This window comes from Salmo salar, chromosome 16, assembly GCF_965601325.2.
Source record: "Salmo salar chromosome 16, fSalSal1, whole genome shotgun sequence".
Taxonomy (NCBI): Eukaryota; Metazoa; Chordata; class Actinopteri; order Salmoniformes; family Salmonidae; genus Salmo; species Salmo salar.
In genome coordinates this window covers 64,534,635-64,547,403 of record NC_138306.1, presented here as the reverse complement: position 1 = coordinate 64,547,403, position 12,769 = coordinate 64,534,635, and the positions used below count along the sequence as shown (strand labels likewise).

Below are 12,769 nucleotides of genomic sequence, written 5' to 3'. Positions count from 1 at the left end.
TCTGGGGGCTTGGCAGATTTCTTTAGATTTTCCCATTATGTCAAGCAAAGAGGCACTGAGTTTGAAGGTAGGCCTTGAAATACATCCACAGGTACACCTCCAATAGGCTAATTGATATCAATCAGAAGCTTCTAAAGCCATGACATCATTTTCTGGAATTTTCCAAGCTGTTTAAAGGCACAGTCAACTTAGTGTATGTAAACTTCTGACCCACTGGAATTGTGATACAGTGAATTATAAGTGAAATCTGTCTGTAAACAATTGTTGGAAAAATTACTTGTGTCATGCACAAAGTAGATGTCCTAACCGACTTGCCAAAACTATAGTTTGTTAACAAGACATTTGTGGAGTGGTTGAAAAACGAGTTTTAATGATTCCAATCTAAGTGTATGTAAACTTCCGACTTCAACTGTAGGTGTCATTTGAGACGGTGGTGTACTACATTATACAACGGGTGGTTCTAATCGTGGATGCCTATTGGTTAAAACCGCGTTCTAGCCGGTGTCTATTTCACGAGTTAACTCCTGCCAAGGCTATGATGTTGAAATGCCTTTTTACTGTTCCATCTCACTGCACAATCCACTCTCTCATCATCCCAACCAGGCAATTTATAAACTTGATCTCTACTGTAAAAAAAACATCTTGACATCATCTCCCCTTTCTTTTCGACTAGCCTTGGTTTTCAACAGCGGAGATTTGTAAAAACCTTGCTGTATGTCTCTCCAACCTTTGCAACATGGTTTCAATATTGAAATTCAATCTCCACTGTCCCATTTTGAGAATTAACATGAAAGGACAAGACAAACCGCTTTATGAAATCATGAATCGGCATAATTTGTATGGATATATACAAAGAAATGTCAATAGGTCAACCGAAATGAAATTGTCTTGCTGAAAAGTGAATTAATCTCCCAGTGTCCGCTAGAAAGCAGACTGAACCAGGATCTCCTTTAGGATTTTAATGTGTTGTATTGGATTTGCACTGAACTTAACACTTTGTATTCAGGACAAAAAGTGAATTGCTTTGCCACATTCTTTCTTTACAGTATTACTTTAGTGCCTTGTTGCCAACAGGATGCATGTTTTGAAATGTTATAGACTTACTTTTTTTCACTCTGTTAAGTTAGTATTGTGTAGTAGCTACAGTGATGTTGATCTATCCTCAGTTTTCTCCTATCACAGCCATTAAACTCTGTTACTGTTTTAAAGGAGGCCTGTATCTTTGTAGTGACTGGGTATATTGATACACCATCCAAAGTGTAATTAATAACTTCATCATGCTGAAAGGGATTCAATGTCTGCTTTTTTTATTTTTACGTATCTACCAACAGGTGCCCTTTGCGAGGCATTGGAAAACAACCCTGGTCGTTGTGGTTGAATCTGTGTTTGAAATTTACTGCTCGACTGAGGGACCTTACAATTATCTGTATGTGTGGGGTACAGAGATGAGGTAGTCATTCAAAAATCATGTTCAACACTATTACACACAGTGAGTCCATGCAACTTATTATGTAACTTGTTAAGCAAATGTTTACCCCTGAACCTATTTAGGCTTGCCATAACAAAGGGGTTGAATACTTATTGACTCAAAACATGTCAGCTTTTCATTTTGAATTAATTTGTTTAGAATATATTGGCACGGTTGGCCGGCCCTCGACTAACTTGGGTCTAACAACACTTGTGCCAATATATCCTCCAAACACTGGCTTCTCTGGCATTATCACTTAAATGTCTTACTCCTCAAGTGCACAACGGCAGTAGGTAGCACATGGGATACTGATGCCTTTGGCTGCTGGCTCACTCCCTTTACATTGTCCAGGTCAGCCGTGGGATGCGAAGCAGCAACCCTCAGGTTAATAGCCCTAAACAAAACCACCAACATTGCCCAAGAGCTGCAATGCAAACTGGTTGAATCTACCAGGTCGTCTCGAACAGTCACAGACATGTTTGAAGTAGGAGAGGGAAGGTGATAACCAAGCAGCCAAAAAGCAGGCCTCTCAAGGAGCCGTTGCCATGGCAACCCGGCTTGAGCCGAGCACACTCACCGAGGAAGAATGAAGGGTGACTGTTGGCTGCGGCTCTGCGCACTCTGAAACAGCAGTTGTTTGACTCTTGTGAGATTAGGTGGTTGAGGCTGTGTGAGTAATTGAATACACGAGAGAGTGATTGTATGCAAACCATATATACTGAACAAAAATATAAGTGCAACATGCAACAATTTCACGATTTTGCTGAGTTACAGTTTATATACGTAATTCATTTGGCCCTAATCTATGGATTTCACATGACTGGGAAGGGGTGCAGCCATGGGTGGTCCTGGGAGTGCATAGGACAACACAGTAGGGAGCCAGGCCCAGTTTTTCCCCACTAAAGTGCTTTATTACAGCCAGAAATACTCCTCAGTTTCAGCAGCTGTCCTGGTGCCTGGTCTCAGACGATCCAGCAGGTGAATAAGACAGATTTGGAGGTCCTGGGCTGGTGTGTTTTTTTTTTAGTCCGGGTGGATTTACTGCCAAATTCTCTAAAAACTACGTGCCACTCCTGTCAGATGGATGGATTATATTGGCAAATGAGAAATGCTCATTAACAGGGTTAAAACAATTTTGTGCACAAAATTTGCGAGAAATAAGCTGTGTTAATATGGAACATTTCTGTGATCTTTTATTTCAGCTCATGAATACTTTACATGTTGCGTTTATATTTTTATTCAGTATAGAAAGTGCGGTGAGAATATAGACAGAGAGAGGGTGGATGAGAGAAAGATGGAGAGGTAGGGAAGGAGAGACGGCGGGAGGGTGTGAACATGGAGATGGAGAGAGAAAGTTGGAGGGAGGGAGGGAGGGATATAAAAAAGAAACACAGGGCCCCTGGCCTTAGATCAGGGGAGGATGACACTGGTGTTTGAAATGCTAATGTTGGCTGACAGACAGCGCCCACAGTCCTCCCAGTGCACAAAGATCCATCAATGTAACCTTGACATATTTTTCCTCACTGAGCCCCTCACACACACAGACACACTAGGACGCATACACTAGCGTGAGCACGTACAAATACACAGGCTTACAAACAAACCCACACATATTCTTCTAGCTGTACAGAAAAACTCACTTTATTTATATATATATATATATGCTGTATCACAACCGGCCGTGATTGGGAGTCCCATAGGGCAGCCCACAATTGGCCCAGTGTCGTCCGGGTTTGGCCGACGTAGGCCGTCATTGTAAAACAAGAATTTCTTCTTAACTGACTTGCCTAGTTAAATAAAAAGAACAAATGACTGATGATTCAGGAACAGACTTACAAACTTACCAAGATACGGTATCTGGAGATTCCAAGGGCCGTGATTCTCTACATTTGAAGGCAGTTCTATTTTCTAGAACAAAAATAAGTTGATGCTGGATAGTGAATAATGCTGGAAAAGCCTTTGTGCAAACAAACTTCCAGAAGTAATCAAATATTTTACATTGTTTACTATCCAGCATCAACTTATTTTTGTTCTATAGTATTTCATCCCGTGATCAAAGAGCAACTCATGGATTGACTATAAACCAAAGAAGTGCTCCTCTCCTGTGCCTCTGCGGTTCTATTTTAATTGGATTCAATGAAGCTCATAACCCATTACAAATGATTTAGCGTAAGGTCATATTGCCCCTGTGAGAGTACATGGGTTGTATTCACACTTGGTAGGTTCTCTCCACTGCCAGAATAATCTACCCCAGTATCCCAGCACATGCTGGTGAGCCCTGCATAACACGAGGGCCTCTTAGGCTTAGCTCAATGGGCTAACGCAGTCTTGTCAAACAGTACAAAACCTCAGAAAGGGAAAGAGGGGATACCTAGTCAGTTATACAACTGAATGTATTCAACTGAAATGTGTCTTCCGCATTTAACCCAACCCCAGAACACATTCACACACACATACTTTTCCAGGTGATTTACAATGTAATAAAAACCTCTCCTCTCTCGTTTTGATCATCTGCCCCAAGCTGATGTACTGGTTTGATTATTTCCCTAATACTACTCCCCATAAAGGCTAAGGAGGGCAGTGAATCAGCTTCCTCACCAAAGTCAGCCTGACATCATGTTGTCTTCATTATCTTGGTCCTCGGGTCAATGTCCCTCAGTTTTCATTTAAAGGTGGGAGGCACACAGTGCTTGCACGCACACACATACTCGTGTTTGCACACTAGCGCACACACTCACACAAACACTCTCACACAAACACACACATTGACAGGATTTCTCTGAACAAAACAACACAGAAGGTATTAGTTACTTACAATAAACCAGCGTGTCCTCATTCCAGAAACACACTGAATTGGAATAATGTTCTTTTAAGAACCTTTTATGGAGTGAGATTCAACTCTTAATTTGGTAAATATACAGTACCAGTCAAAAGTTTGGACACACCTACTCATTCAAGGGTTTTTCTTTATTTTTACTATTTTCTACATTTGTAGAATAATAGTAAAGACATCAACTATGAACTAACACATATAGAATAATGTAGTAACCAAAAACAGATTCTTCAAAGTAGCCACCCTTTGCCTGGATGACAGTTTTGCACACTCTTGGCAATTGGAGGGTGTGTCAATGCACCCAGTCACTAAAAAGATACAGGTGTCCTTCCTAACTCAGTTGCCGGAGAGGAAGGAAACTACTCAGGGATTTCACCATTAGGCCAATGGTGACTTTAAAACATTTAGAGTTTAATGGCTGTGATGGGAGAAAACTGAGGATGGATCAACAGCATTGTAGTTACTCCACAATACTACCCTAATTGACATAGTAAAAGAAGGAAGCCTGTACGGAATACAAATATTCCAAAACATACATCCTGTTTGCAACAAGGCACTAAAGTAGTACTACAAAAAATGTGGCAAAGCAAATCACTTTTTGTCCTGAATATAAAGTGTTATGTTTTAGGCAAATACAACACATTACTGAGTACCACACTCCATATTTTCCAGCACAGTGGGGGCTGCATCATGTTATGGGTATGCTTGTAATGATTAAGGACTGGGGGGGTGTCAAGATAAAAAATAAACTGAATGGAGCTAAGCACAGGCAAACTCCTCGAGGAAAACCTAGTTCAGTCTGCTTTCCAGCAGACACTGGGAGATGAATTTACCTTTCAGCAGGACAATTTACAACTGTGGCATGTGCAATTACACATACAAATTTGCTTGTGGATCTGTATTTGTTGTTAACAGAATTTTCAGACTCTCTTTTCTACTGGTTTTATGTTGTACAATCCACAAATGTGGCTATAGTGTCCATATTAGGACACCCTCGGTCTAAGCAGGAGATGACTCTCCTTTCCTCCATTTCTAGCTTTAATTTCCTACATCATTTCCTTTCCTCCTTTCTTAGATCCCTTTCATAATTTTCTTTTCTAGATCCCTTTCCTCCTATGATATCTCCCTTTCCTTTCCTCCTTTCCTCCCCTCCTTTGCTTTTCTAGCTTTTTCTAGTGAATGATCCTGAGTGGCCCGATTTTACAGTTTTGACTTAAATCTGCTTGAAAATCTATGGCAAGACAACCAACTTGACAGAGCTTTGAAGAATTTTGATTAAATAATAATGGGCAAATGTTGCACAATCCACAGTCTTAGAGACTTACCCCAAAAGACTAAAGGTGTTTCTAACATGTATTGGCTCAAGGGGGTAAATACTTATTTTATCAAGATATAGCAGTGTTTTATTTTTCTTCCACTTTGACTGTATAGAGTATTTTGTGTAGATATTTGACAAAAAATAACTGAATCCATCCAAGACTACAGATCAAGACCAACTAGAAAGCATGCACACACATTTATCACAAACATTTGTCGTAAGAAAATAGTTACGCTAATCAAAAATGAAGATGTATCAAAAACCGTATCCATCTTGAGAAAATAGGCCTAGCTGTATGATATCTTCACGTATACATAGCTTATGCCTTTTTTGTGATGTCCATCCTCAACCAACGCTTTACATGTTTCAACTGACTGGAGTTCTCAGAATAACAGCACAGAAGGTATGAGTGACCCTCCAGTCATTTAATAAACCAAACCAGTTAAGAGAGTGTAAGCTATATTGTTGCTATACAGCAAACACCAGGCCTCACACACCGACAGCAGACCTGTGGACATGACCCCCTCGTCCCTAGTGAAAGTTCCGCCCCGGTTCAAGTACATTTGTATTTGAAATACTTATTTTCTGGGTATTTGAGTATTTTTCAAATGTGGCCAAATTATTATTTTTAAATATAGCCTACTATTTAAAACTATTTTGAAATACTTGTTTCCAAATACGTTACTTCAAATACCCCTATGACCAAACAGACCTGGGTTCAAATGCATGGAGTATTTAAATATTTGTATTTAAAAATGCACAGACAAATACATGCCAATACTTTCAAAGTGTATTCCCAAATACATTCCAATATGACTTACTTCAAATACTAAAATATCCAAATACTTACTTCGAAATGTCTTTTGAAAATAATTGAAATACCCCAAATAGTATTTGAATCCAGGTCACACACACTGCAGCCCCCGTCAGGTGCCATCAATGTTACTGTGGGTCTTTGTCACTGTCCCTCCCCGTTGGAGCCAGACTGAGCTGCAGGCCTCAGGGGAACAGCTCTGTGACTGTCTAATGTGACAGTCAGGGCTGCAGTCTGGAGCGGTGGGGAATATTACTGTACCCCTCTCTCTGTGACAGCTTGGGCTAGACTACAAACAGCCAAGCCCTAGCCTGTAGCCATACTACTGGCCTAAACCGCCCTCACCCCCTTATAGGCATGGCACTGAGAATGAACAATCAGTCTGCACTGCGGTAACTTTGTGGGATTCACTGTTGTAATCATATATCATCATCACCATTTCCATACTTTTGCCATTCGTGTGTGTGTGTGTGTACACAATCCACTCCTTCCTACTCTCCACTCTTCTACCGTAACCTTCCTCTAACCCTCCATCCAAGCCCCAGCTCTCTGGGGTACACATATTAGAGAGTAGACATTTCACCATTTAATTACAGGTAGCCATGTCCACCCTGCCTGGATCTCTGCTCTAGTCCCAAATGGCAACCTATTCCCTTTATAGTGCACTACTGTTGACCAAGGCCTATTGGGCTTTGGTCAAAAGTAGTGCACTAGATAGGGAATAGGGTGCACCATTTGGGACTCAGACTCTAAGGCTCCCATTACAACAGGCTGCCAGGAGGCATCTGATAGGGCATCCCTAGGGGCCGGGCGACTGGCCTGTGTAAGACACACTCAAAGGAGAGCCTGATGTACTGTAGTCACTCCACTGTTCTCCTTCCTGTTCCTAAAGCTAACAAAGGATGCTGTGTGCGCTGGAGACATTCTGTATCAGCCTGCTTTGCTCAGAAAGAATTAGCTTGTAGGCAGGTTGATTTGTTTTTGGAATGTTTAGAATATGGATTTTCATAGAATTTTTGGGGGAATGTTGTCTAAGATATTGATTTGTATGGTAGTTAGACTGTTGTTTATAATATTGATTTGTGTTGGACTTAGAAGGTCAAAGGATGCTGGAGACATAGCTACTACTCTGTGCTAAAGGTCTTCACGGATCTACCCGACCCGATTACCTTTGATCCGACCCGGGATCCAGAATGTTGTAGTTAAACCTCAGATCCCTGTGTGAAAATATGTGAAATACTGACCAGATCCTAAATTATATTTGAAGAGTTTAGTTCCTGAACAACAAATGCACATTTCATACATTTACGTTTTATTATCTTAAATGATTATCAGTGGGTCCCCTTTCATCTAACCAAATATGTCAAAATATAATTTGGGGTCAAAACTGCATTTTCGCTTCATGAAAACGAGCCACTGCGGGTTAAATAGGCTACTATTGTGGGAGAGGAGAAGGACGCAGCGGAAAATAGTGATTAGCCTATAGGGAAAGGGTTGAATGCCTTCAACTGAAATGTGTCTTCCGCATTTAATCCAACCCCTCTGAATCAGAGGTTCGGGGTGCTACCTTAATCGACATCCACTTCTTCGGCACCCGGGGAACAGTGGGTTAACTGCCTTGCTCAGGGTCAGAACGACAGATTTTTACCTCGTCAGTTCAGGGATTCGAGCAAGCAACCTTTCTGTTACTGGCCCAATGCTCTAACCACTAGGCTACCTGCTGCCCCAAAGGCTACATAGAGTGAGTTTCTGAAACATGGAGTTGTTTTTTGCTGATGTGAAGAAGAAACTGAATGAAAGGGAGTAAAGACCAACAGGCAAATTGTTGTATGGGCCTCATTTATGCACATTGTGTATATGGAGAAGAAAAGGGTTACCCATATTTGTAAGACCTGAGCGATAAACATTTAAAAAATGTGGGCTCTCCTATTTAGTTGGCTATTTTGCTATTTTCTTTCAGTTTGCTAACTAATATTAATTGACTCGAGTGATAAGCTATTTGTCAGCGTACCCTAGTTTCAGGGCTTTTGCTCAAAATAGGTTAGACTATAATGCAGAGTTACCGACACAGTCTTTAATAAAGAAACATTTTGACCAAGTTAATCTGCTCATGTTGTGTGCATGTGTGTGCTTGTGTGGTACACTGATAACCTATGCCTATCGACAGAAAATATTGTAGCCTTATGTTGAAAGGCTGCCAATTTATTGATTGTGTAAGGCATGGAATAAGAAATATCAGAACAACGTCTCTCTTCAATTATGAATCTTTAATTAACTCTCCGGACGGTAGGCCGACATGTTCCCTTAAATCGCAATTAGTGGGAATGCAGGAGACTCCATCCTTCCGTAGCCTATTTGAATTGTAGGCTTCCTGGTCAAACAGGCTATAAACCTGCCTTTAGTTTAAATCAACTATAGGGACGTCATTAGGAAAATACTAAGCTGTACACCACAAATAAATTATTTTAGATAGGCCTACAACTGAAAATACATGTTCACTGCCAGACAAGACCCCAAAAAATGTGCTGACTTGCAGGGCAAGATCTGGTCCACACGTATTCGAAACAGATTTTTTTTAAATGATCAGATCCTGTCGGGTTGGAAATTTGCGTATCCAATTCGGTTCTGATCTCAATTTCGGGATCTGAAAAGGCCTCTACTCTGTACCAGCCTGCTTTGCTTAGAAATAATTAGCTTTCAGGCAGAAATGGCTGCCTTGGCAGGTTCATTTGTATAGGAGTCGGAGACTTGGGGAAAAGGTGTGACTGTTTGAATGTTTGTATCACTATTGTTAGTTTTTAACGTGAAGAGATGGTTGTTGCTGTAACCAGGTCATAGAGAATGTGCATTCTTTAACTTCCGTGGCCTGGATGTGTGTGAACCCATTCTCTTAAAAGCTGGATACCACCACACACTGCCGAATGCTCCTACATTCAATCCTTTTCCCAGACAGCAGTGACTTGCTAATGAGTGGTGCCAGCGCAGTTTGCCACTATCTGAGCACACCTGGGGGCTGCTTGGAAGGATGTACGTGCGTGGGTGAGAGGAAAGCAGCTGTTCCAGTCTCTTGTTCCTAGCTTCAGTTTAAACGGCAGCCCTGCCGCAGCCTACCATTAGGGGTTTCTCCGGGGAGGATGTCACAATCGATGGTTGATCAAACTGGTTATCGACCTCCCACTGTCTGCTGTCTCCTGAATCCTATCCTTCACTGTTGCATTTGTCTTTCTATGAGCAGTGCAGTGAACAAATATGCCTGAGGAGTACTAGCCGACCTGATGGTCTACTTTAGGAATGTTCTCCATTCAAAGCATTTAGGTATGACGGCTCAGGAAATTGTTGCAAACATTAGACCTACCTAAAGTGTTATTATCAAGATTTCTCAAATCGAATTAATAATATTGTCTTTTAAAAAAAAATGTTTACTGTATATTGCCGCCAACCCAATGAATATCCATGATTACAGTTTTGATAATGAGAAGGAAATTAAGGCATGAGTCATCTTTCATCTCTCAGTGGATACTAGTTTCCATCATCATTCTCCCTGAAACGTATTTTTGCGTCCCCTTTTCCCTACTGCATAGTGCGCTACTTTTGACCAGAGCCCTATGCGCCCTAGTCAAGAGGAGTGCACGTTATAGGGAATAGGGTGCCATTTGGGACGCAGAGCTCTCTGCTTATCTCCCTTTTGTTTGCGAGAGATCACGTTGATCCAACAGTACTCTCTCCGTTTGTTTTGCTCGAAAGTGTTTTGAGTCAGTTTACTCCAGCGAGGAGCCATCTCTTATCAGCAATGAGCTCCTTGCCTGACATAATTTCCTGTGTTACTCTCAGCTGTAATAGTCTAGTCATTTCCAGTTTGAGGGAATTGTTATAAGCATGTATGAACCTTTATGATGTCTTATAGTAGGCCTCATAATAGGTTATGGCTGTTATTTAATCCAAATAATTTTAAGGAGACGGTAATAAGACATAAGGGACCATGCAAGTCTTACAATGCGTTATAACCACATCATAATGCATTACCTGTCAGCATTTAAGTTAAGTGTTACCAGATATTGTTTTTATGTTGTCTGTGTGTCATCCACTTTTAAGAGTACATTGCAGATTAGAGGCAGAGTCCCAGATACAATAACAATATAATACTTTGTTTCCTTTAATCCTGTTCTGAGAATCTCAACATCAACGTAGAGCTCTATGGATGAGGCCAGGTTATGTACTGTGTACAATACACAGTGTGAACTACAATATGTACAGTAGTAGGGTCTCACTGACTGGTGGTTTTCTTACTGTGTGTTTCAGGACAAGAAGACCTACCTTGACATCATCCACACCTACACGGAGGTGCACGCCACTGTGCACGGTACCAGCACTGTGCACTTGCCCAGCTACGTGAGAAACTACGGCATCCTGAGCGGCCGTGACCTGCAGTTCCTCCTCAGGGAGACCAAGGTGAGAGCAACACACACGCACACAAACACACCGGGTGAGAGCTTGCAAACACACACACACACCAGAGTTGAAGAATCCTGCCCTAGCGAGAGGAACCACACTTGCCACACTGTAGGACTCGGGGGCATAGGTACCAAATCATTGCTAAGAGTGACGTGATTGCTCATAAAAAAAAGCCTTGGTTCCTGATAAGATAAGAAATACTTTATTTATCCCCGATGGAAAGTTGGTTTGTCAATGCACAGCATGTACACAAACTCACGAAAAAAGACAACAATAAGTGTTCTAAGACGTTCATACAGACACTCTGTTTGTTGGGAGTGCGACACCCCCCGTGACTTCACTATGCATCGCAGTGAGTGGATGGTGTATGATGTCACTGCCATAATGACGTCGCTCAAAGTGTCAAGGCGAGTGTCAGGATCTCTCAGCACTTCATTAGTCATAGTGATCTCAGCCAAAGTGCCTCAGCAGGGCCGTATGCTAGCCAGGGCCTCCATTCATGTCATGCCCAGACCTGCCACTGCTCGTGACACAATGCAACTGCTCAAGGTTCACTTCTTCTGAAGTACCTCCAACCACACTGCCTGTTTTCTAGCCACACAACTCGTCCCAGGTCTGTTTGCGCTGTATAGCCCAACGACCCTCTGAAGCTCCAACCACACTGCCTGTTTTCAAGCCACACAACTGCTCTGTTTTTGCTGTATAGCCCACTCATATGGTGGTGCACACAAATAGATCTGGGGCCAGGCTGTAACTGTCCTAAATAGTCTGAAAAGAGGCTGTGATTATGTGCAAGCCTGTCGGGAGAAACTGTGGAAAATCTGGAAATCAAACTAGCAAGAGTCAGGCTTGAAGAGAGAGAGTGATCAGAGATCTTTGGAAGGAGAGGGAGAGAGTGTGGAGGAGATCTTTGGTTGGAGAGGGAGAGAGGGGAGGAGATCTTCAAGATCTTCTCATTAACCTGGTGTTTGGAAGCCCGGAGGGAGCGCTAATGAATCACTATAAATTCAGACCTGTTTAGCAGCAGCATTGTGTTATTGAGATAACAAGAAGAACGAGGCAAGGTGTTTCCCAGCCACGCTTTCCTCCCTGCTCCACTTTATGAATAAAGCATTTACCTGCTAACAGATTGCTTGTGTTAATTGCTCCCACGAGATTTTTGGCAGAACGACGTGTAATACATAGATACAGTATAAAACCGGGCAGGGGTGGAAGGCACTGTATTGAGTTGGCAATGAACCAGCATTATACTACCCTAGTATAATATTATATGGCATTGGTATTAAGACAAGCATTTCGCTACACTCGCAATGACATCCGCTAAACACGTGTATGTGACCAATAACATTTGATTTGAATGCTTTGGCTGTAGCTAATGGGGATCCTAATTAAATACTAAATCTCCTAAAACGTACACTAACTTGCGTTTACAACTGTATCGAAGACGGGGCCCATGTTGTCCCGCTTTCATTGGATCTAAGGTCCTAATTATCTCTTTATGACTTGAGAGACAGAATTTTGTACCTAGAATGAAGTACAGTAGGCTACAATTATTGTCCTCCCGCTCTACATGCAATTTGCTCATTCCACACAGGGAAGACGGTTTAACCATGGGTTGTTTGCATAGCCAGCCTATCCCTCAGACCAGTTAAATGTGTTCAGCTCATCTCCTCTGTCATGCTATGGCAAAGTGCCCTTCTATTGAAATAACAGTCCAAGATGAAGCATTGGTCTGGAGTAGGGTGATGTTGGCCCTACATTCTGATCTTGGATCAGTTTTGCATTTTCCCCACTAATGGTTATGGTTAAGATTCAGGGAGGGTAAGCTGACCCTAGAACAAAATCAAATCTGAGTTTATTTGTCCAGTGCACAGCATAGTACAG

General features: G+C 41.8%; 1 protein-coding gene across 1 annotated transcript in view; it reads left to right on the top strand.

Annotated features, from left to right (window-relative positions):
- Positions 1 to 12,769, top strand: part of LOC106574313 (alpha-1,6-mannosylglycoprotein 6-beta-N-acetylglucosaminyltransferase A) — a 116,553-nt gene that overhangs the window by 91,119 nt on the left and 12,665 nt on the right. The window contains exon 12 of the mRNA XM_014150150.2: positions 10,733 to 10,882. Coding sequence (XP_014005625.1) covers positions 10,733 to 10,882 — 150 coding nt within the window. The remainder of the gene's footprint in view (positions 1 to 10,732; positions 10,883 to 12,769) is intronic.